Source organism: Dysidea avara, chromosome 13 (assembly GCF_963678975.1).
Source record: "Dysidea avara chromosome 13, odDysAvar1.4, whole genome shotgun sequence".
In the NCBI taxonomy this organism is placed as follows: domain Eukaryota; kingdom Metazoa; phylum Porifera; class Demospongiae; order Dictyoceratida; family Dysideidae; genus Dysidea; species Dysidea avara.
In genome coordinates, this window is record NC_089284.1 from 6,599,252 (window position 1) to 6,622,593 (window position 23,342).

The 23,342-nt window shown below is 40.2% G+C and overlaps 4 protein-coding genes and 1 pseudogene across 4 annotated transcripts; 1 reads left to right on the forward strand and 4 right to left on the reverse strand.

Moving 5' to 3' along the window:
* The first annotated feature begins 218 nt into the window (after window positions 1-218).
* LOC136242684 (tripeptidyl-peptidase 1-like) lies at window positions 219-4,567 on the forward strand. The gene is made up of 2 exons (XM_066034127.1): window positions 219-1,061; window positions 3,629-4,567. Exons 1-2 carry the CDS (start codon window positions 248-250, stop codon window positions 4,438-4,440), a joined length of 1,626 nt encoding a protein of 541 aa, XP_065890199.1. The 5' UTR covers window positions 219-247; the 3' UTR covers window positions 4,441-4,567.
* Window positions 4,568-7,716: 3,149 nt separating this feature from the next.
* On the reverse strand, window positions 7,717-10,752 carry LOC136243470 (ATP-dependent RNA helicase DHX8 pseudogene; annotated as a pseudogene).
* Window positions 10,753-11,420: 668 nt separating this feature from the next.
* LOC136242413 (uncharacterized) lies at window positions 11,421-16,878 on the reverse strand. Its single transcript, XM_066033834.1, has 2 exons — window positions 11,867-16,878; window positions 11,421-11,526 (listed from the first exon to the last, which is right to left on the reverse strand). Exon 1 carries the CDS (start codon window positions 16,706-16,708, stop codon window positions 14,918-14,920), a length of 1,791 nt encoding a protein of 596 aa, XP_065889906.1. The 5' UTR covers window positions 16,709-16,878; the 3' UTR covers window positions 11,421-11,526; window positions 11,867-14,917.
* LOC136243441 (integrase/recombinase xerD homolog) lies at window positions 11,776-13,677 on the reverse strand. The gene is made up of 2 exons (XM_066034946.1): window positions 13,641-13,677; window positions 11,776-12,863 (listed from the first exon to the last, which is right to left on the reverse strand). The coding sequence occupies exons 1-2, from the start codon at window positions 13,675-13,677 to the stop codon at window positions 11,776-11,778; spliced, it is 1,125 nt and encodes a 374-aa protein (XP_065891018.1).
* On the reverse strand, window positions 13,766-14,701 carry LOC136243442 (uncharacterized). The gene has a single exon (XM_066034948.1). It carries the CDS (start codon window positions 14,699-14,701, stop codon window positions 13,766-13,768), a length of 936 nt encoding a protein of 311 aa, XP_065891020.1.
* Window positions 16,879-23,342: the final 6,464 nt, after the last annotated feature.

The following is a 23,342-nucleotide window of genomic DNA, read 5'->3' on the forward strand; positions in this document are numbered from 1 at the left end:
ATAGTTTTATTTATATGCTTGCTATGCATAATTCAGTGGGGTGACTGCTCTATTTCCATCTTTAATACTGACCAGTGTTCTGGGACTTAATTCAACTCCCCCCCCATGTGCTGTGTGCAGGCCACTTGAATATATATATATACAAGCTGAAATACTGTTAGAATCATCACTGTTTGCGAATTTTGCGCATGCGCAGGCACACATTTTCACGTGACATTTTCGCGGGTGTGGCTGCTTTGTATAATTGATGATGAACGGCGTGTTTGTTTGCCTTACAGTGCTATTCACTGCATTAGTTGTGATCAGCAATGCCTTGCCAATGAATGAGCAGCGCTCTTTGTATCAAGTGGATTGGAAACGTTTGGGGAAGCCAAGTGGTGATCATCAACTAGAAGTGACCTTTGCAATTTGTCAGACTAACAAGGAATGGTTAGAGAAGAAGTTATGGCTCGTGTCTGATCCCTTCTCTAAGGAATACGGGAATTACATGAACTTTGATGAAATAGCGAAATACGTTCATGGAAAGGAGGAATCTGTCACAGCTGTTGAGAATGCATTAAAGCGCAGTGGCGTTGATTTGAGCACGTTACGCTACACAATTGGTAAAGACTTTGCCATAGTGAAGATACCAGTGAGTATAGCAGAAGGATTATTTAGTGCAGATTTCTACCAGTTCACTGATGGTAGAGTAACAATTGTTAAGTCACCAGAATATACCACACCACCTCCCCTTAAGGATCACGTGGACTTTGTATCCGGTATCAGTGAGCTCCCACGTGCCAACAAGGTTAAAACTCATAAGTCAGCTAATCCACAGTTAAACGTTAATCCCAAGTTTCTTGACTCAGAATATAACATCTCTGACTACACTGCAAGTAGTACTAAGAACTCACAAGCTGTTGCAGGATTTCTTAAGCAGTACTTTAACCCAGTTGATTTGGAGGATTTTCAAAAGGCCAATAAATTACCAGTTAAGCCAATTGTGAAAATTGTAGGTGAAAACAAAGTGACAAAAGTGGGAATAGAAGCTGATCTTGATGTGGAATACATTTCTGCTATCGGTAATCTTGTATTACAAAGATATAGCTAGCTAGAATCAAGAGTTTACACCATTATAAACTCTTGCTAGAATATATAGATGTTACATATAATGTTGCTAAAATAATCTAAACCAAAACAGCCAAGCTGTAAAAAAAGAGTGCGACCCTCAAAAAGGCCAGGATGAATAAAGATGCGAAATCCAAGGTGGCGGCCAAGAAATGGCTGTGATCGTAAGTTAATGGCAAAAATTTTAATTACAGCAATTCAGGTGAATTTGCATTGTCTCCTCCACTAGGATTCGGCACCAAATTCACCTGAATTGTCGTAATTAAAATTTTTGCCATTACCCTACCATCACAGCCATTTCTTGGCTGCCACCTTGGATTTCACATCTTTTTCATCCTGGCCTTTTTGAGGGCCGCACTCTTTTTTACAGCTTGGCTGTTTTGGTTTAGATATCACTTCTTTTTGTATTGCAAGCCACAAAGCCAGCCATAAACTGGCTTTGGTGTTTCATTTTAACTTGTTTTTTTTTTCTTTTCTGCGAATTGTGAAACAAAGGAAGAAATTTTGTGTACAGTTTTTTGTCTGATTAAAAATATTTCTATATTTAACAATGCATGATAGCTAATCACATACTGTAGGTAATAAGGTGACTTCTTATGCATAACTGAACTGTAGCTGAAACTCTCATTGTTTGTAGCTGAACTCTTTTCAGAGTGACTTGTTTCTAACTGAATTCTCTACATGGTGATTTGTTTCCAACACATATTTATGCAGGGTGATTTGTTTCTAGCTGATCCCTATAGGGTAACTTGTATCTAGGTGATATCTCTACAGGTTTGTAGCTGAATTCTCTACAGGGTGATTTGTTTGCAGCTAAACTCTCTACATGGTGGTTTCTTTGTAGCTGAACTCTCTACAAGGTGACTACTTCTAGTTGAACTCTCTACAGGGTGATCTTTTCGTAGCTGAACTCTCTACAGGGTGACTTGCTTGTAGCAGAATTATCTATAAGATTAACTGTTTGTAGCTGAACTCCCTACAGAATAACTTGCAATGTAATATATTTCTATAATGGATTAAGTTATAAACGTAGCTGAATGCTCTATTAGGGTGACTGTTCTATTAGAGTATCTCGATCTCGCATCTGCTACACGTAGTTGGCTTTCGAATCATAACTCAGTGGTTTTTAATCCGATTCTTCTGTACTACTGCAACGACTTTCTATGATGATTATTCCAGCTACACACCGATTTTCAGTTCATTACTCTAAGCGGTTTGCCTGGCAGGCGTGAAAACTAAAGGTTTATTTATTCATAAAAATCGATCGCATAATTGTGACACAAGTTGGGTTTTGTGTCATATCTCGATGGCCTTTATCTCGATGGCCTTTATCTCGATTCTTTTCAAACCACAAAAAAGCACTCCTACGATGATTATTCCATCTACATAGCAATTTTCAACTCATTCCTTCAAGGAGTTTACCCTGTAGGCGTGACAGACCTTTGACCTATTTTTACACGAATAATCGGTCATAACTCCGCGAATGTTCATCGGATTCCTACCAAAGTTAGTACTGAGATCCGCCTTAATGAGCCCTTGAAGTGTGCCAAATTTCAGCCCGATTGGAGCACGCATTCGTGTTGTGTGGCGGATTTTGCAAAGTGTGAGAAAAGAAAAAGTATATAGAAGAAAAAAAACGAAGAAAAAAAACAACCCAAACTTTGGCCGCTCGTATCTCGGAAATGGCCGGAGCGATTTTCCTAAAATTTGGAATGTGGACTCCCCTACCGCGCGGGCACTTGTGCAGCAAATTGGGTTTCAATCGGATAAGGGATCACGGAGCTACAAAGGTGTGAAACTCACGTTTACTTTCTTCCTGTTAATATACTCACGGTGTGGCGCGCCGGCTTCTTGGGCCGTACGACACACTACCGCGTGTGTCTTGATTGATTGACTCTAATAGTTAGTCTAAAAGTCAGGCAAACTTGATTCCTTTCATCTCATCAACCATGCACTTCCTTAAATTTGATATGGGTTGGATCACAATGTGGTATTGAGGCATCAGTATTTCAGCAACAGTAGGCTGCATGCCAAAGGAATTGTAAAAGCTATAACACTTATGTTTACTAGCTTTTCATGTAGCAGGAAGAAATTTTCTTTGCTGTAAATGGTGGTCAACATTGAAAGTGCATACACATGATGGCAGGTGATATATACATACAAAACAAGAAACCAAGTTTGTCATATGATACAGTAATCCCCATGTGCAGAACACTGATTGTGTATTCCCAAAGGTCTTAAACTTTATGATGAATTTCATGGTTGCTGATTTACAATTTCATTTTTTGTCGCTTCAGTCGACTAATAATTTGTCCAAAAAAGCTAAGCTGACAGCTTGAAAATTCTTGATACTTTTAATGAAAATTTTGCATGCACATTATACAGCTGTGAATATGAAAATCACTTCCTAAACAGTTTTATAAATCAACCATCATGCAGAACTGATATCTACATGACAAAATAATTATAGTCAATAATGCAGTTATCAATTGCTTTTTAATAAAATTTTGTACTTGTGTAGGCCGCAATGTAGATACTTGGTTTATCTCAACTTCTACATATTCCAATGGTGATCAGGAGGATTTCTTGTCATGGATCACACTACAGGTGAACACTACAGATTCTCCTTGGGTTCATTCTGTCAGTTATGGGGATCACGAGAATAGCATTCCTCAGGAATACATTGACCGTATGAATACTGAACTGCAAAAGTTTGGAGTATCTGGAAGAACTGTCTTGGTTGCATCAGGAGATAGTGGAGTACAGTGCAAGAGAAGTCCTTCTGGGTTAATCAAATACTATCCTAACTGGCCAGCTAGTAGTCCATATCTCACTACAGTAGGGGGAACATCAGGCATTCACCAAGTGTGGAACATGGGTGGGGGTGGATTCTCTGACAAACAACCAATGCCAGACTATCAAAAACAAGCTGTACAAAAATATTTATCCAGTGAAGCTGCTCCTTCTACAAAATACTTCAATCAGACTGGACGTGCCTATCCTGATGTGAGTGCATATGCTGTAGACTTCGCTATTTATTACCGAGATGTTGAGATACATGTAGCTGGTACGAGTTGTGCTGCTCCGACTTTTGCTGGAGTTGTGTCACTCCTTAACGATGTCCGTCTGAACAACAACCAACCAACACTTGGCTTCGTGAATCCATTACTGTATGGTAAATTGATGGGTCAAGGTTTCATTGATATCAATGAAGGAGATAACAGAGGCAGTTCACGATCATGTGATGGGTTCAAAGCTACAACAGGTTGGGATCCAGCATCAGGATGGGGTCAACCTAACTTTGGCCTGCTGAAAACACTAGTCATGCAATAGTTGATTTTGTTTATGAGTATAAACTATAATATTTGTTATTATGTATATTAGCAATGTATTTATATATATATATATGCAGTGTTGGAAGTAGCGCGTTACTTATGTAACATGTTACGTAATATTATTACTTTTGTGGTAACTAAGTAATATAACGAAATACGCAGAAAAACAGGTAATATAACTCAAGTTACTTTACTTACAAATGTAACGCGTTACCTAAGTAATATAGTTACTGTAACGAGTCTAATATTACATAATGCTATTACTACAAGTAACAAAGTTACTAATCTCGTTAGTAATCCACTGAGTAACGCTTAGCCACAACGAAGTAATGAAGCCTACTGAATGAAGCTTATTCACCAGCTTCTTACTTATAACCAAGATTTGCACATTGCCCAACAACGCAATCATGTCACGTGATAAGGTGATAGTTTCACACGTGACAGCTTAAGGCTGTGGACACAAAGTAATATAATATGTAATATTATTATAGTTACTTTATTTTTTGGGTAATATGTAACTGTAACTAAATAGTTCATTTGCAAGTAATATGTAACTAGTTACTTTAACAAAGTAACTTTCCCAACACTGTATATATGTGCACATTTGCATATGTGTACTACTATGTATACCTGGAACTAATCATAGTTAGCTACAACAGTATATTGTGTACCAGTATAGTTGCAGCTGCAGCTTCCATGTTTTGCATCATATACTAATTGTTACATAGCTACAAATATACTAAAGAGTGAAGTGTACCACCAACTATATAATAGAGACAAGCTGCTCTGCTATACCATGCACTGTGCAAGAACATACATGCACACGGTGTTTAGACTACAGGGGTGTGACAAACCTCCATGATCCCTATTATGCAGTACTATTGTACTGTACGATTAGCTTGAAATGATGCTAAAGTTTAAAATGCACCTGTATAGCCAGCATGCAATATCAAGAGATTTTTCACCAGGGGAGAACAATATCCCCCCATTTACAATCACTTAAGGTAGGTTTAACTCGTTCACACTGTGGGAATTTCTTCTGAAAGTTTGGTAACTTAAAGGGATATATTTTAGTTATTGTGGCAGGATAGTTGAGGATGCATGGCACAATTCTAAGATAGCAATGTACAGGTCAAAAAAGGTTTAATTTGCAATTGAGGTTGCATACTGGTCGTTTTCCAAAAAGTAGTAGTGTGTTGGATGTGGTTGACAGCTATAGTTCTATTAGAGTATTCATATTTTAATCAGTTGAATCTAGGGGGTCTGGGGTGAGAATTTTGAAAATTATGTATTCTGAGATTGAGTCTGGTAACAATTTTCACCAAAAAGCTTTCTAAAAGATATTAAACACATGTTAGGGAATAGACTGCTGATGCTTGCTTCTGCATACTGGCACAGTATCAGGAGCAAGGTAAAGAGTTAAGAGGTGGAGCTATGTGAAGTTTGAAGCATACAGCAGACATGGAAGCCATTCTGGGGGTCCAGGGGTATATCCCAGGAGTAATTTCAGGACTTAACCACTCTGAGATATGATTTTAGACTACTATTACTGTGTCGGTACAGGTACACCAAGTAACGTTTAAAATTAACTGTTCTATTAGGATAATTTACTGCTCTATATTTTAATCTCTGAGCCTTTGATTCCTTTTGCATATCAATGTAAAATCAATTTTGAATATACTCAACCAGTTTGTGGAAGCCTCAGAAACCCTTCTGGATTTGTCCCTGTTATACAGCCTTGTACAATAGTTATTTGCACAAGACACACCTATGCACTTAATTCAGTAGTAGCCAGTAGCTAGACAGGATGTTCTAAACAGTTCTCTTGAAAATACTGACAAATCCTGAACACTGAAAGGTTTATATATATTATATACATTTTACAGATTTTGGTGATTAGCTAGCTATTTTGACAATGACCAAAGCAAAGTATTAAGAAATTAGGTATAATTGCATACATTTGTTTGATTACACACTCATCTAGCTGTGTACTAGTGATGTGTAATACACCGAAAAATTATCGACATTGCAATAATTTTTTTCAATATCGATATCATATCAAATCTCAATATTTTTATAACTGATATCAATATTTATCGTATAGTCAATATTTTGCTACAATCTTCAATATATCGAGTAATATTTTGATAATTTACAACTTTTGCATGGTGCTTGATTGTGCAATCACAGTAGAAATGAAGCTCAGTTCTGTACAGTTTAGCCATTTTAAAAAGCGTCTACCAGTTTCCAGACTTGTTATTAGCTTCATCACAAATTTAAAGCACAATTGTAAATATTGGCTGCCCATGCAATTAATCAAAGAAAAAATTCAAAAAGTATCGAAATTTCATATTGATATCGTACCGAAACCAAAATCTAATCAAAGAAAAAATTCAAAAAAGTATCGAAATTTCAATATTTCACATTGATATTGTACTGAAACCAAAATCCTAATATCACACACAACTAGTTACTACTGTGTACTTTATCTTAGACTCAAATATATTTAATTGTGGGTTTTAATTAGTATAAGGTTTGCCTACAGTATTTACATGATAGACATTGGTAGCATATAGCTAAAAGTCACAAATAGAAAGATAAAACATCACTGAATGAGATTTTTATGACATAGCTATACAGCAGGAGAGGGTCAAAAGCCCCCTTGACTTCCCCTAAGTCTGCTATCCATAAAATAAAAGGTATTATAAACTAGTGTAAAAACAACTTTCAAAAATTTAACATATGGGAATAGAGATCACTGAAGAAACCAAAGAAACAAGAGTCAAACTAGCCAACATGTTAAGCATCTATTTGGACTCAATGAATGGTATACATGCCATATCTGATGGTCATTGGATAAGTATACAAGTTTGAAGAGTACCACATAACACCCCCCATTATTATGTAGTTGCCATGACTAAATTCAAGTGGTATACATTTATGCACTTATTGACCCCATAGTCTCTACCATATTCATCGAGTCTGAATAGAGATCTGTGTGTTTAACATGCTGGCTTTGTTTCTTTGGTTTTTTCAGCTATCTCTATTCCCATATTTTAACTGTTTAGAATTATTTTTACACTAGTATATATACGTGCAGATGCAGTCAATATGAGCCAACTACGTGACAGCACTCTTAGTTAGAATATCTTAAATCTCTCCATTATTGACACCAGACACATGCATACATCAAAGTACCTGCAGTCTTTACTTGGATATAAGTCAGTTATACATGACATTTTTTAAAAACTTTTTTGTTAAAAACATCATGACATGGTGTATTGTTTACATTATACAAATTTAGTTATTTTCTGATTTTTGCTTTGAAATTCTCCAAGCATTTGCTTCTTCATATCTGTTATACAGTGGTTGAATACATTCTTGTTTCTTGAGTTTCGCATGATCACCAAACTTAAAGAGTGCCGGTGCAAATTCTATGAGCCACTTGGGATCTATTGGCATTACCTCCTTCGTGTATTCTTTAGTGGTCAACACCAGCTCATGATAGAGAACCCAGTCAGGTTGCCTGTTAAACAGGGCACTTGATGGATGTACAAACCTTCCTGCGGATCCTTGCAGGCTGCATTCCGGAAGAATCCTGAACATATTGCCCTCTGTACCTTAGACACATCCTTCCCACATGATACCACATCCAACTTGTGCCGATCCATAATCCCAAGCATTTGCTTGCGTATATCTTGTGCTCTTCGTAGAGATCTTGCTTGTATGAAGTTCTCAAAGCACCATTGGTTGGAGAACTTGTTGTTCCTCCATGCATTGTATACTGCTAACAAGGTCATGTGATCTCCTTCTAGCTGATGAAATTTTGTCTTCCTCTGGTCAGCAATAGATTGTTCATCCATTGGTCGATAGAACACATTCTGTACTGATAACATTGATACAATGGTGAGCACTTCAACACTACAGCCCAAATGTACACTTTTAATTAGCGTCTTACACAACTGAGGCTCCAGGGGAAACTCTGCCATCCTTTTGCCTATTCTAGTTAGCAGTCCTTCATCATCATATGCACTGAGTGAATGTAGTTGTTCCATAGCCATTATCAGTGTCTCCATGGGTGGAGAATCCATGAAGTCAAATGATAACAAGTCATTGATCCCCATGGCCTTCAGTGACAACACTGCACTAGCTAAGTTAGTACGTTGTATCTCTGGAACAGCTGTGGGAAACATCTCGTCCTGATATGCCCTCTCTGTATACAGCCTGTAACACTTACCAGGACCAATCCTACCAGCTCTGCCAGATCTTTGCTTGGCTTGTGCTTGTGATATAGGGGTGATCACTAAGGCATCAAGTCCACACTTAGTGTTGTACACCTTCTGCTTCACAAATCCCGGGTCCACTACATAATATATACCATCAATAGTGAGAGAGGTCTCTGCTATGTTAGTGGCTATCACCACCTTCCTACTGCCAGGGGGAGCTGGTTCAAATATTCTAGTCTGCATCTCACTGGGAAGGGCACTGTACACTGGAAGGATGATCAGCTCTGGAACTTCTGGTCCAAGTGACTTCATCCTCTCATAGAGGATTTCACATGATGTGTCAATTTCTTCTTGTCCAGTCAAGAACAACAAGATGTCACCAGGTGGTTCAGTAAGGTGTATTTGCATCACTGAGATCAATGAGGCATCAAGATAGTCCACCTCTGCCTCCTTAGTGTAGAGAATGTCAACTGGATAGGTTCTCCCAGGAATAGTGAATATCGGTGCTTCAAAGAAATAATGTGAGAACTTGACAGAGTCCAGAGTGGCTGATGTGACTATCAACTTCAAATCTGGTCTCTTCTTAACAGCCTTCTTTAGCAGTCCAAATAACACATCAGTGTGTATGGTCCTCTCATGGGCCTCATCCAACATCACTACTGAATACTGTTTGAGGTCGGAATCAACCAGACATTCCCTCAACAACATTCCATCTGTCATGTACTTGATCACTGTCTCTAGACTAGTACAGTCCTCAAAACGTATTGTGTACCCAACTTCTTGGCCTAGACGACAGCAAAATTCTTCAGACACTCTCTTAGCAACAGACATGGTGGCCACACGACGAGGTTGGGTACAGCCAATCTTTCCTCTTGCAGCGAGGCCCTCCTCAGCCACGTACTGTGTAATCTGTGTAGTCTTACCACTACCAGTATCACCAATTACTATCAATATCTGATTGTCCATGATAGCTTGTACCAACTGAGCACGAAGCTTGTAGATGGGCAGAGCTTGTCTCTGCTCTAGCAAAGACAGTTTTGTCTTCTTGCCATAAGACACTTTGTTGCCACCAAAGGCACATTTCTTCCATTCAGGAACATCTGGTTGAAGACCTAAATTGCCTTTGAAGTCTGCAGCCAGAAACCGATCATCTGCTGTCATTGGATCAATCCAGGTTTTTCCAATGTCCGTTGGAATATTGTCCATTTCTGCTTCACGTTGTGCCTTTCTCATTTCTCTTCTCTCCTTAGCCAGAGCACTTTGTGTCATGGCTGCTTTCTGTAGAGACCCATCAGGATTCTTCACAATCTTCACAGGATAAGGTACATTGATACCTTTGTTTGACCTCGTAAGAAAGCTGGCTCATCTTCTACTAGTTCAATTTCAACATCTTCGTCAGACCCAGGATCTTCTTCAGCTAGTAGTACTCCAGTGCTCTCATTGAAGCCTGGGTAGACAGTGATGTCCAGTACACCAGCTGCGATCAACTGCTTGATCTCCCACTTCTCTGGTGAACTCATACGTTGGACACCTCTTGAACTAGCAGCACTTGTGTCATCATCATCAGAGTCAACTAACAACTTCTCAGTCTCATCCGGATTAGGGTTACACAGTCCACTGAGTCCAGGAAACTTGGCTCTCTTAGCAGCCACCTCTTTCTTAACACGTTTCACCTCTTCTGGTTCTTCTTCCTTTGTAGTCTTCTTGCGTTTACTCTTCGGAAGCTTCAACATATGAACTATCCTCAGTAAATTATTGGCAAATGAATCGGGAGTCTGCCGCTCCATTTTCTGCCAACTTTTCTGGAATTTCTCAACGGTACTGCATTTGTCAGCGAGGTGGATTATAAATTCCGCTAGATCTTTGTCGTTGATTCCCAGATGGTTCTCCAATTCTGTACATATCTTCGACACCAGCGAAAGACTCTCAAGCTTTTCTGACGCCTCCATTACGATATCAAGCCCACAATCAAAAGATATTGTCAGTTCACGTGACGTCACAATTTGCGTTATAGTTTTCTCCATGATAAGGTGTTAATCATTAAAAAAACTTGTTTAAAAATACATAACTACAACTAAAACAAGCAGTTATTTACAAATGCAGCATTTACCTAAATATTTCGAAGGGCAAATTTTCCGAGGTTGAACATTAAAGAGCAATCAGTTACCTTTATATATATTTCAAGCTGAGATAAAATTTTTGCTGGCAACCCCCAAAACCATGAAATCAGTGGAAAATTTTCCCCTCGAAATATTTTTATCTTTGTGATTTTTGCTGCTGAAAAACGTTTGTACACCTGAACTTAAAAAGTTGAAACTAAGCAGTTGGCAAGGGCGACAGTTTATACTTTACTAGCTACCTCATAAATATCTCCAGGAAAGTAGTAGCTATCAACCTCGAAGTTTCACCAGGAGGTAGCGCCTTTCTCGTAGAATACTTCACGTAAGTTTGAGCAATAGCATCCGATTAGTGCTCCCACACCATACTACTACTTTTACACGTGATGCATGCAAAACTGTCACCCATTACCACCTTAAGTTTGTGCCACCACAAGCTGGTTGGCTATCACTAATAACACTTGTAAAAGACAAAAAACACAATTAGCATGTTACAACTATTAATTCCTTCCCTATCATACTACAAAGATAACAAAAAGGAGAGCAGAGTGAGGGCTAGCCAAACATAAAATAAGCTGAAAAAAAAAATTCAGAGCCATCCAGCCCCAGGATAGCTCTTGGGAAAACCTGGTGGATTCTTTTTTTTTTTTTTTTCCACTCAGGAAAAAACCAAAAATGACTCACTCTGCTATGTATGCATACAATGTCATTCAAGTCCTGAAGCTGCTGCAGGTCACTCATCTACAACATCATTAAGGAGAAAAAATCTAATGGGATGGGAGGGTTGGGAGCCAACCTGATCACACACGTGGCCTAGAATGAATTTAATACACACCACACATCCTTATATACCATGCATCACGTGACACTACTAACATATTCATGTGGGAGCTTATTTTCTTGCTAATTCACTTTGTTCAAATGCCAGAAAATACACCTCCCACACCATACTACTACTTTTACACGTGATGCATACAAAACTGTCACCCATTACCACCTTAGGTTTGTGCCACCACAAGCTGGTTGGCTATCACTAATAACACACTTAGAGCTACAAAGAAGGCTGTAGCTGAGAAGATACAATCCCAATTTCTTGGAAACTTGCAGCCTCTTCTCCACACTGTCTTTGATGTATCCGTCCTTTGCATTTTCTGACCGCCACCGACCATGGCGCTTAAATAACCGGTCAGGGACTCCAGCATTAGCCGCGGTTGTAGCTCCTCCCGATCTCAGACTGTGGAGCCCAAACTCTGGAGCTTCGAAACCTAATTTGGACACCTTCTTCTTGAATAGGTCCATTACACAGGAGTAGCTAATGTGACCCGACTGCCTGAGAGTTTCTCCATTTTTTGTTCTCTGGATTGCTCTAAATATGTAGCAATCATCTCCCCATCTCATGCCTGTCCTGGCCATATATCGCTCCAACATAGCCACTGGGCAAGTGCTTGAATTGGTCCTGGCTATAAGAAGCTCACTGCCATGACGCAATTGGTCATTCTTGCTCTTAACAATATTGACTTTGAGCATCTGTGTTGTAGCTGAGCAGTCACATGGCCTTAACTCTACCAGTTCACTGGAACGCAAGAAACCCGCAAAGCTAAGTAAACAGGCAGTTACCAGCCTGAGGTCTGATAAGGTACCTGAGCTTTCTGCGTCCTTGACCATTGCCTCCAGCATCTCAACTGTAACTGGCTCCTTTTTGACTATGGGTTTTGCCAATTCACGCTGCAGCCCTTCTAGGGTAGCTCTCACAAAAGGGTGGGATGACGGAGCTGCAAAACCAGAGCTTGAGTGTACCCATGATAAAGCATTACATGCCTCTTCAACTGCAGACTTGGATTTGATTGTCTCCCCTAGATGCTGGAGGTATAGGACAAAATGTTGAGGCTTGGCTGGAAAAGGAGGCAGCTGATGTGAAACTGCCCATGACTTCCACCTCCTGTACGCTCCAAGATACTTCTTCACCGTACTGCTAGCACGACTGTGTAGAATCGTGTTGGGCAGGCGACTAGCCAGGTCCTTTAACACGGGATCGTGCAGCTCATCCAAAAGTTTCCAGGTTCCTTCCCTTGGCAAACCTACAGGAGATGTAGTATACACCAATTAATCAGACATTCGTGGCCTTAACAATTCTGTCAGTGATTTCTCCCCACATTTTTTAATTGGTATGGCCTATGATATGAACCGGTTAGGACATACGGCCTTTCATACCGGCCTCTTGCTGCTACCAAAGATCCCAGTCAGGACATACAGGTCATACATACCAGCCTTTTGCTGCGACCAAAGAAAAACAGTCAGGTCATACCCAGGACCTACCGGTCATAAATACTAGCCAACAATGAAAACACTCAGGAGGTACAGGTCATATATTCCAGCCTTTTACTGTGAACAATCAGGCCATACAGGTTCTCCTAACACTTTCTGCTGTGACCAATGAAAATAGTACCGACACACAGGTCATACTACCAGCCTTTTGCTGTGACCCAATAAAATAGTCGGCTAAGGACACACAGGTCATACATACCAGCCTTTTTGCTGTGACCAATTAAAAATAGTCAGCTAAGGACACACAGGTCATACGTACCAGCCTTTTTGCTGTGACCAAATAGTCAGGACACACAGGTCATACATACCAGCCTTTTTGCTGTGACCAGATAAAAAGTCGGGACGTACAGGTCATACATACCAGCCTTTTTGCTGTGACCAATGAAAATAGACAGGACACACAGGTCATACATATTAGCCTTCCCATGGGACATACAGGTCGACCTTAAAATCATGTTGGGACATACCGGTCATACATAGTTGTAACCACTGAAGTGTACACACAAAACATTAGCTGTGCCACACAGCACCTGTGGCTACTAACAATTCCAAGACAATGACAACCATTTTTATTTATTTATTTATTTTTTTAAAATTCTATTCAAATTTTTTTTTTTTTTTTTTTTTTAATTTATTTCTTTATTTTTAATTATTATTATTGGAACTCCAGCCTGATAGCCAACACTGGTGTATTTGGGGGGCCCTTAAACAGGCTAGCGCCTAAGTAGCCTGGTAAGATCAGTTCCTTACTGCTTGGTAACACTAGGTACCCCACTACAAATTCTGCTGGGTCCACTCCATTGGGGAAAATCAATGGCCAAAAAGGTGATGACAACCACTGGGGGGCTATTAGGGTACCCCTTGCACCAAGGCTTTGCGCATATCTAATCACCCGGGGAATCAGATAGACTGGGGGAAACCACCAATTGTTATCCTCAGCCCAACTGCAAGTAAACGCATCCACTGCGTCTGTGCCCGGGGTCCAAAACCTGGAATTGAATCTCTCTATCTGGGCATTTGTAGGATTAGCAAACCTATCTACTGTGTGGGGCCCCCAAACACTGTCTAGCCATTGAAATACTGCAGGATGCAACCTGTAATCATCATAGTCTACTATACGACTAAAGTAGTCAGCCAGCTCATTCTCATCCCTTGGGATCCATTCTGGCTCTATTCTAATATTGTTTCTTAAACAAGTGGAAAATATACTCAATGCTTCTGACTGAAGGTAAGGCTGCCTACTTCCACATTGCACTATTCTCACCACGTTCTGATTATCTGAAAACCAGCGAACCCGCTCATTTCTGAGCTTATCCTGGAAGGAGTCCAGCACCAGCCGCACTGCCCGCAGCTCACGCCATGTTGAACTCTTATCTGCATCATCAGGGGACCACTGACCATTGGCGATTAAATTACCGTGCTCCACTACATATCCACCATAACCTGTGGAGCTTGCATCTGAATATACCACCCTGACAGCTGACGGTCTTGGCCAAATATGCTGCCCATTAAAACTTGAAATCTCGGAATGCCAAAATTCTATTTCTAGCAAGGCTTCTTCTGTCAGTGTTAACCGATGACACCAACTCATTCTGCCATTCAGGGTGGCATATAAGCTACGGGTCATTAAACGGGCAACAGGACCTAAGGCAGGGGACATTGACATAATTTTTCCTATTAGACTGGCTAGCTGTTTGGCCGGGAGGAATCTTGCATGTTTGGCTTCTAAAAGCTTCGACTTAAGTGCATCAATTTTTGGAATTGGTACTGAAAACTCACCTAGTGCTAAGTCAATGTGAAATCCAAGTCATTCTATACTATGAGCTGGTTCCCAGACACACTTTTCTATATTAACGATAAATCCAGCCTTTTCTAGGTCCTGTTTAACTTTCCTGCTTTCGATTTTTGCTTCTGCTTCTCCCTTCACTGCTATAATCCCATCATCCAAATAAACGATCGCTTTCAAGCCCCTACCACGCCAGTATTTCACTAAAGGTCTCATTAACTTGGTAAAGAAGTAGCAGGCAGTGGACAACCCAAACGGGAGGACTTTAAACACATAGTAATTCCCTATACCATTCATATCCCAGCGGAACCCCAGGAATTGGTAGTGCCCAGGCCATACATCAACGTGATGGTACCCAGACTTCAAATCAAACTTAAACAGGTACTCACCTTGTTCAAAAATTAGCGCAGCTATACGCAGGTCCTCATACTTGAAACTCAAGATGTGCAGGAACTGGTTCAGGTATCTCAGGTTTAAAACCAGGCGCAGCTTTCCCTGCAGGTTACCTACTACTGACAAGGGGCTACACACCTCTGGTTTTGCTTCTACTTTCATCACACAATGGTTCTCTATCAATTTTTGGACTGCATCATTCACAAATTCACTGTACAACTCAACAGACTTGTGGTTCTGTTGGGCATAGGGTGGGGGGACAAATTTTAGTGGTAGGCGGTAGCCATTTTCTATACAGTCTATGATAGGGGGAGGGGCTTGCAGAACCTCACGCCAAAAACTAATATTCTGTTTAAGCCTGCCTTGAACATCTGAAACTTGTACTGGTACCTCTGCTAATGTATCTTCTACTTCCCAAATTTTTGTTAGGTTATGCAGCTCACAATTATCTACACTGTCAGGTCTACCAGTGTCAGACAACCCACCAACCTCATCTGTGCTTTGCAATCTATTTACGCCTTCTATAGGTACATCTGATTCAAACATACAGTTATCAACAAATTCATCAATACAGTTATCAACACCTTGCATACTAATAGACATTTGTCTTGACTCAGCAGTAACACATGTGGTATCTGCCCTGCTTACCACAGGCAGATTAAAAGGATACTGCCTTCCTTTGTAGTGGCATGTACGTGCCAGGTGGCCAAACCCACCACAAGTAAAGCAAGGACCCAAGACCTTTTGCCTGGTCTGTCTCTGAGGTCCGAGAGACATAAGTGGTCTTGGAGCTGGTGGCAGTGCATCTCTCCTCACACTAGGTCCCGGGCCATCAGCCCAGGAGTCATAATGCTTGTAGGGGTTGTAGCGGCGTCCCCTTCTGCCGCCCCAGCTTCCTCCTCTGGCGGTTTTCTTGTTGAAGGCCTCTGACTCCTCGAAGTCCTTCTTGGCCTCCTTGTCTGCCCTTCGGAGCTGCTTTTCGTCGTCACTGTTATCGGCCAGTGGGTCGCTCTGATAGTGGCGAACCGCCCCCCATCCGTAATCCGAGCGGTCGGCCACCTTTATGTGCTTCTGACGCGTTTTTAACGCGGACGCACCTTCCTCCAAGTGATCCGCCGCTTTTCTAAGCGACTCCTTCCCACCATCGTCCACCGATGACGCCATCCTCTCCAACTCCTGCTGGGCTGACGCGATAGCTTCTTCCACTCCCGAGTTGAAAGTATACTGCTTCTCGTTCCCTTTTTTTCGGAACTGGTAGGTCGTCCGATTAAGCTTCTGCGAGAAATCCTTGGCCGTCCTTTCCTGCGCATAGGAGACCTCGCGCTTAACTTCAGCCATGGACGAAGTAATCTTCTCGTCCATTTCACGGCGGGTTTGTTGGAGTTCAGCCATCAACTTATCGAACATTTCGTTCTCCATCGCACGGAACTCCAGAAACACAAAAACAGCCAACCTGATCACACACGTGGCCTAGAATGAATTTAATACACACCACACATCCTTATATACCATGCATCACGTGACACTACTAACATATTCATGTGGGAGCTTATTTTCTTGCTAATTCACTTTGTTCAAACGCCAGAAAATACACTCCCCCGATCGAGTGTATATATTCAAGCAGATATTGCAAAGGCACAAGCCGGACCGGCGTTCAGATCGAGATAGCAGTCAATCACTCTAATATGGAGCCGCCTATGCCCAGAGGCGTAGCTAAGGGGGGGCAGGGCCCCCCCCCATCACTAGCTAAATGATTTTTTTTTAAAACCTTCGTCACAAGTTTACCAGTATTAAACTGACACGCAAATGACTGTACACTACTACGCGGTATCACCAGGGGTTGCTAGTGAATGCGCACACACAACATTCAATTCGCTCTTGAATCCATCGAACGAAAATATTAGAGACATACTTCTATATTTAGCCTAGATTACTCGCGTGATAGAACATTTTTGAATCTAAAAAGAGTGACCCGCTTCTCCGCGGCAGGAGTCACAACTCACAAGTGACAAAGGAGACCAGATGACGCTACGAACCTACTGCCTACGAGGTGATAAAGTGTTAGCTAAATAAATGTAGCTACCAAGTTTATTTTATCGAGTCAATCACACTGGACCTTTGTACGTACGGCAGTGCAGTCTGTTTTTACGTTGTCAGTCAGTCAGTCAGGTGGATCAGTCAAGCTTACAAGTTCTGATAGCAAGACAGATGGGATTTCGTGCAATACATGGCATTTGAATTTCGCCGAGTGAAGTGAGTGAATACGTAATCCTGTCAGCAGAGTGCTAGGACTGCAGCACAGGCTGTGGCTAACGTAAAGTAACTTGTATTTGCACTAAAGTATTAACTCTACTGGACTGTGGATGGTTTTGTTGGAGTACAGTTGTGGCACGTGCGAAGATGCTCGACGAATATAGCTACCTCGATTGGAAGCAGTCAGTACTGAAGTAGTTACGTAGCTAGTTATTTAGGTTGTAATAATACAACACTGTATGTTGGCTAGCCCACCATTGGGTCATTAGCCGTTTTTGCAATCATGAATGATTTTGAGTGTTTTGTGGGGGCATGCGTGCCCCTCCATCACCTTCTGGCTAGCTACGCCCCTGCCTATGCCGGCTGGTGTACTGATAAGAGCTATCAGCACCCAGCCTACAAGGGAACAAGTAGACTAATCAGGTAATCAGAGGGAGGGGGTGGAAACCATATATTATAGAAGGCAAGGACATAAAACATGATAAAGAACAGTAATCAAGACGGTGGGGTCTATTCTACGGAACGGAATGCTTTCTCAAATTGAAGCTTGCAGCTTACCATTGCTGTACAAGTTATCAGTGGCACTTCCAGCAGGTAATCAAACGTACCCCAAGAAAGATAAAACGAATTTAAGGATCGATTGTGGGTTCTTGTTGGTTGTCATTAGTGACGAAATACTGATTGTGGGAATAGCTGACTCAGTGTGTTCATCTTAGGATATATCAAGTAGGGAGCTTAATGCATGACTTGTTTTTACTAGTATGTGAGTTGTTTTTGCTTACTTTGATTTTAGAATGTACAGTCTGGGGCCCAGCCTTTCTAATCGGCATAAATCAGTATGTGTAGCTACACTACAAAGAAAACAAGTATGGTGACAACTCAGTCTAAGCAGAATCTAAAGGAATTTTGTGCAGTGTGTGAAGAGCAAACATTCAGATACCTCGAGGAGGCTATATTGTGTGAGCATCAATGATTCATTGCTGTAAAGCATTAATAAAGAGTAGTGGACTATTGCCAGATATCTCAGCCTGAGTAATGAGTTGAATTCTGGATAGAGTCTATTTTACAGAATGGAATGCTTTCTGAATCAAAACTTGCAGCTTGCATTGGCTAGCTGCTATCATTGCTGAAATTGCATTTTATCAGTGGAACCTCCAGGAAAATGGAATAGGATAATTATTAAATATTAATTAAGTGATTGTTCTACTACCTGATAAATTAAGCAGGTCTCTTCAATTCATTTATTGCATGACCAAGGCAAGTTTTGTTACAATACAGTAGCCGATTGGATGTCAGTTGTTTCTGCTGATCTTGACAAGATAAATAGTTTAGAAGACCACTCAATTTCTTCAGTTTCAGAGCATAATATCCACAGAGAAATTAACTAGAAAGTTACTGGTGACATGAAAAGGCTAGGTGATCATGACTTTATTCAGTCTAATAAACAGAATATATGGTTGATTGAGTGAGGTATCACTTTCAGAATGTTCAGACGACCAGTGATGAGATGCATGGATTCATTGAATTTTTGTTGCAGTTGGAGACATTAAATATCCAAAAGCAAACTGTCTGTATAATATTAATTCACTTTCTTTATATTTTCTCAATTTTGAGCCTGTATACAAGTAACTGAATTTTCCTATTCAATAGAAATCCTAGAATAAGATGGGAGAGAAATCTATCTTTGTTTACCTATACTGTACAACCAAGAGTTCATAATATTTGTATGGGGGAGAGTCAGTATGGCCTGTACAAACTTAACATCCTGCGTAAAGTTCACCAAAGTTCACTTTTCATCAAATCAACACCTTTACTGGGGATAGAAAACTGTTGATTAGTGTTGCTGAAGGTAAAGCCTTTGTTCTGAAATCATAGATAATATACCTACTGTCAGTAGGTATATTATCTATGCTGAAATAAGGCCTGAGCTGTTACTTTACACAGGGTGTTTGGTGAATGCAATAAAGTTAGACGCTCTCCACCTTATTATGAACTCTTGGTACAACTGCAAAGGAAAATGAAGAAACATACAGATGAATCAATAAAATCACTACAATAAGGTGGATTACAGATTTAAATACTTAATATGAATTAGAGCCTTTAGATAATTATTGTTCCAAAGCAAAATTGTAGATGGAAAAAACAAAGACTGGTGAGATCTTGGTTAATTAACGACAATGGTTGGAGATTAAAAATGAACTCTTGGTACAACTTCAAAGGAAAATGAAGTACAACTTCAACTAATCCTTTTATTTAAATTAGTAAATAATCTACTTATTGTTCCATACCACTACTTGCCATCTCCATCCTTTCCAAACACTAGAGCTAACCACCAATTAAAGTTTTCTCACTACCAATCAAGAACAGAAATCTATTGAAGATCCTTTTTCCCCCAAGACGACCATAGAATGGAATTCCTTACCCTATCCTGATCTTCATGAGATTGACACAGACACATTTACGTCGTACTTATTTACTTAGTAACATAATTGTACATTAGCGTGTTACCCCTAAGGGTTTAGCTAATCAATAAATAAATAAATAAAAGTGTGGTAACTTCTTGTTCTTGCAAAGTGGAAGTACAAATCAAAATGGGATATCAATTTCATTATGAAAAATTTGTATACATAAATAATCTAGAATTACTGTATTCATTTGTTCTCGACTTAAATATGCTACAACAGTGTCAGTACATTGGCAGTGAGCCTACCTTGAAATCTCAACTCTAGAGTAGATCCAACACAGGGCAGCCCGCACTGTAACAAATACATGTGATCCCACCGTAATTTCATAGACCAGCTGGACTGGGAATCACTTGAAAATAGACAAACAAATTTAACCTGAAGTGAAGCATGTGAAATGTTACACTTAAGAAATCCTAGGATTCTTAAGTGGTATGTAATTAATGTGAGTGTTCCATTTCAGGTCTGACTAGATACATTGAAATTACACACACATCTTGGTCCAAATCACGTTTGCCTGGTGGCTATGGGCATGGTTTTACATGCATAGAAGGCTTTATAATTGAAATTTGGTTGATCTTGGAGTTTTGGCATTTAGCCTGATTCAAGGCTAGCAGTCAGACACATCCTTGAGTTGTACAACAGATAAAATCAGCTCACTATTGAATACGGCATTAGTCCACTGCGCCAGCTGTTGATATATAAATAACTCTATGCATATACACTTCAGTGACGTTTGCAGAATATACCCTCCTTGAAGTTTGCCAAAATATTTGCTCCTCACACACTGCACAAAATTCTTCAAGTTTAATTCAGCTGACTCTTTCCTGTTACCAGTATCTTCCTGCTTGCTTTATTTGTACACTGACTTACGACTTGAAAGGCCCAGACTGTTTTCTAATGTCTAAATAAGAAAAACAGTTCACATAAAGTGCCCTTCTTGATATATCCGTAGATGAACCATCGCTGATACATCTCATCCCACAATTAATGCTTCGTTACTAATGACAACCAACAAGAACCCACAATCGATCCTTTAATTCTTTTTATGGTTTAATCACCCACTGGAGGTACCACTGTTAACTTATAAGGGCAGTTTCAGCAATGGTAAGTTGCAAGCTTCAATTTGAGAAAGCGTTTCGTTCTGTGGTTTAGTCCATCGTTCCGTTCCGTACGTAGAATAGACCCCATCAATCAAGACACACGTAGTGTGCAGCCCACCACACCATGAGTATATTAACAAGAAGAAAGAAAACGTGATTTTCACACCTATGTAGCTCTGTGATCCCTTATCCGATTGGAACCAAATTTGCTACAGAAGTGCCGGCCAGGTAAGGAAGTATACATACGAAATTTGAAGAAAATCGCTCCAGACATTTCCGAAATACGAGCGACCAAAATTTCGTTTTAATTTTCTTCATTTTTTTCTTCATTTCACACACTTTGCAAAATCCGCCATAAAACACAAATGCGTGCTCCAATCGGGATGAAATTTGGCACTCGTAAAGGGCTCCTTATAGCAGATCTCAATACCAAATTTGGTAGGAATCAGATGAATATTCATGGTGTTATGACCGATTATTCATGTAAAATAAGGTCAAAGGTCTGTCACGCCCACATGGTAAACCCCTTGAAAGGATGAGCTGAAAATTGCTATCTAAATGGAGTAACTATTGTAGCAGTACCTTTTTGTGGTTTGAAGTGAATGCAGATAAAGGCCATCGAGATATGACACAAAACCCAACCTGTGTCACAAATACACGAACTATTAGTTTTCACGCCTACCAGGCAAACCTCTTAGAGCAATGGGCTGAAAATTGGTATGTAGCTGGAATAATCATCATAAAAAGTCCTTGCAGTAGTACAGAAGAATCAGATTACAAATCACTTTCGAAAGCAAACTACGTGTAGCAAAAGCAAGATCTAGATACTCTAATAGAACAATCACCCTAATAGAGCATTCAGCTGCCGAAATACTATACAATCACCATGCAACTACAAATAAATCACTCTAGTGATTCAGACCATTACAAGTCACCCTGTAGGGAGATCAACTTGAAACCAATTCATCCTGTTGAGAGTTCAGCCACAAATAAACCACCTTGTACAGTGTTCAGCTACAAGCAATTAAGTCAGTTCTGCCACAAACAAGCTACCCTATAGAGAGATCAGCTAGAAACAAATCACCCTGCAGAGAGTTCAGCTACAAACAAATCACCCTGTAGAGAGAACAGATCATCTTGTAGAGAGTTCAGCTACAAATAAGCCACCCAGTAGAGAGATCAGCTAGAAACAAGTTACCCTGTAAAGAGATCAGCTAGAAGAAGTCACCTTGTATATAGTTCAACTACACAAAGAAACCACCCTGTAGAGAGTTCAGCTACACCCTGCAGAGAGTTCAGTTACAAACAAATCATCCTGTAGAGAGTTCAGCTACAAACAAATCACCCTGTAGAGAGTTCAACTACAAACAAGTCACACTGTAGAGAGTTCAGCTACAAAAAAGTTACCTTATAGAGAGATCAGCTATCACCCTGTAGAGAGTTCAGCTACAAACAAATTACCCTGTAGAGATTTCAGCTACAAACAGATCTTCTTGTAGAGAGTTCAGCTAGAAACAAGTCACGCTGTAGAGAGATCAGCTAGAAGAAGTTACTTTTTAGAGAGTTCAACTACAAAGAAATTGCGCTGTTGATAGTCAGCCACAAACAAGGTACCCTATAGAGAGATCAGTTAGAAACAAGTCACCCTGTAGAGAATTCAGCTCCAAACAAATCACCCTGTAGAGATTTTCAGCTACAAACAGGTCACCCTGTAGAGAGATCAGTTAGAAGAAGTCACCTTGTAGAAAGTTCAGCTACAAAGAACCCACTCAGCTACAAACAAGTTACCCTACAATAGAGATCAGCTAGAAACAAGTCTCTAGAATTCAGCTACAAAAAAAATCACCCTATAGATATTTCAGCTACAAACAAATCACCCTGTAGAGAGATCAGCTAGAAACCAGTGACCTGTATAGAGAGTTCAGCTACAAGAACAAATCACCCTTTATCAGCCAGACAAAGAAACCCTGTAGAGAGATCAGATAGAAACAAATCACCCTGTGGAGAGTTCAGCTACAAAGAAACCACCCTGTAGAGAGTTCAGCTACTGTCTAAACAAGTTACCCTGTAGAGAGATCAGCTGGAAAGAAGTCACCTTATAGAGAGATCAGCTAGAAACAATCACCCTGTAGAGAGATCAGCTAGAAACAAATCACACTGTAGAGAGTTCAGCTACAAACAGAATCACCCTGTAGAGAGTTCAGTTACAAACAAACCACCCACCCTGTAGATACA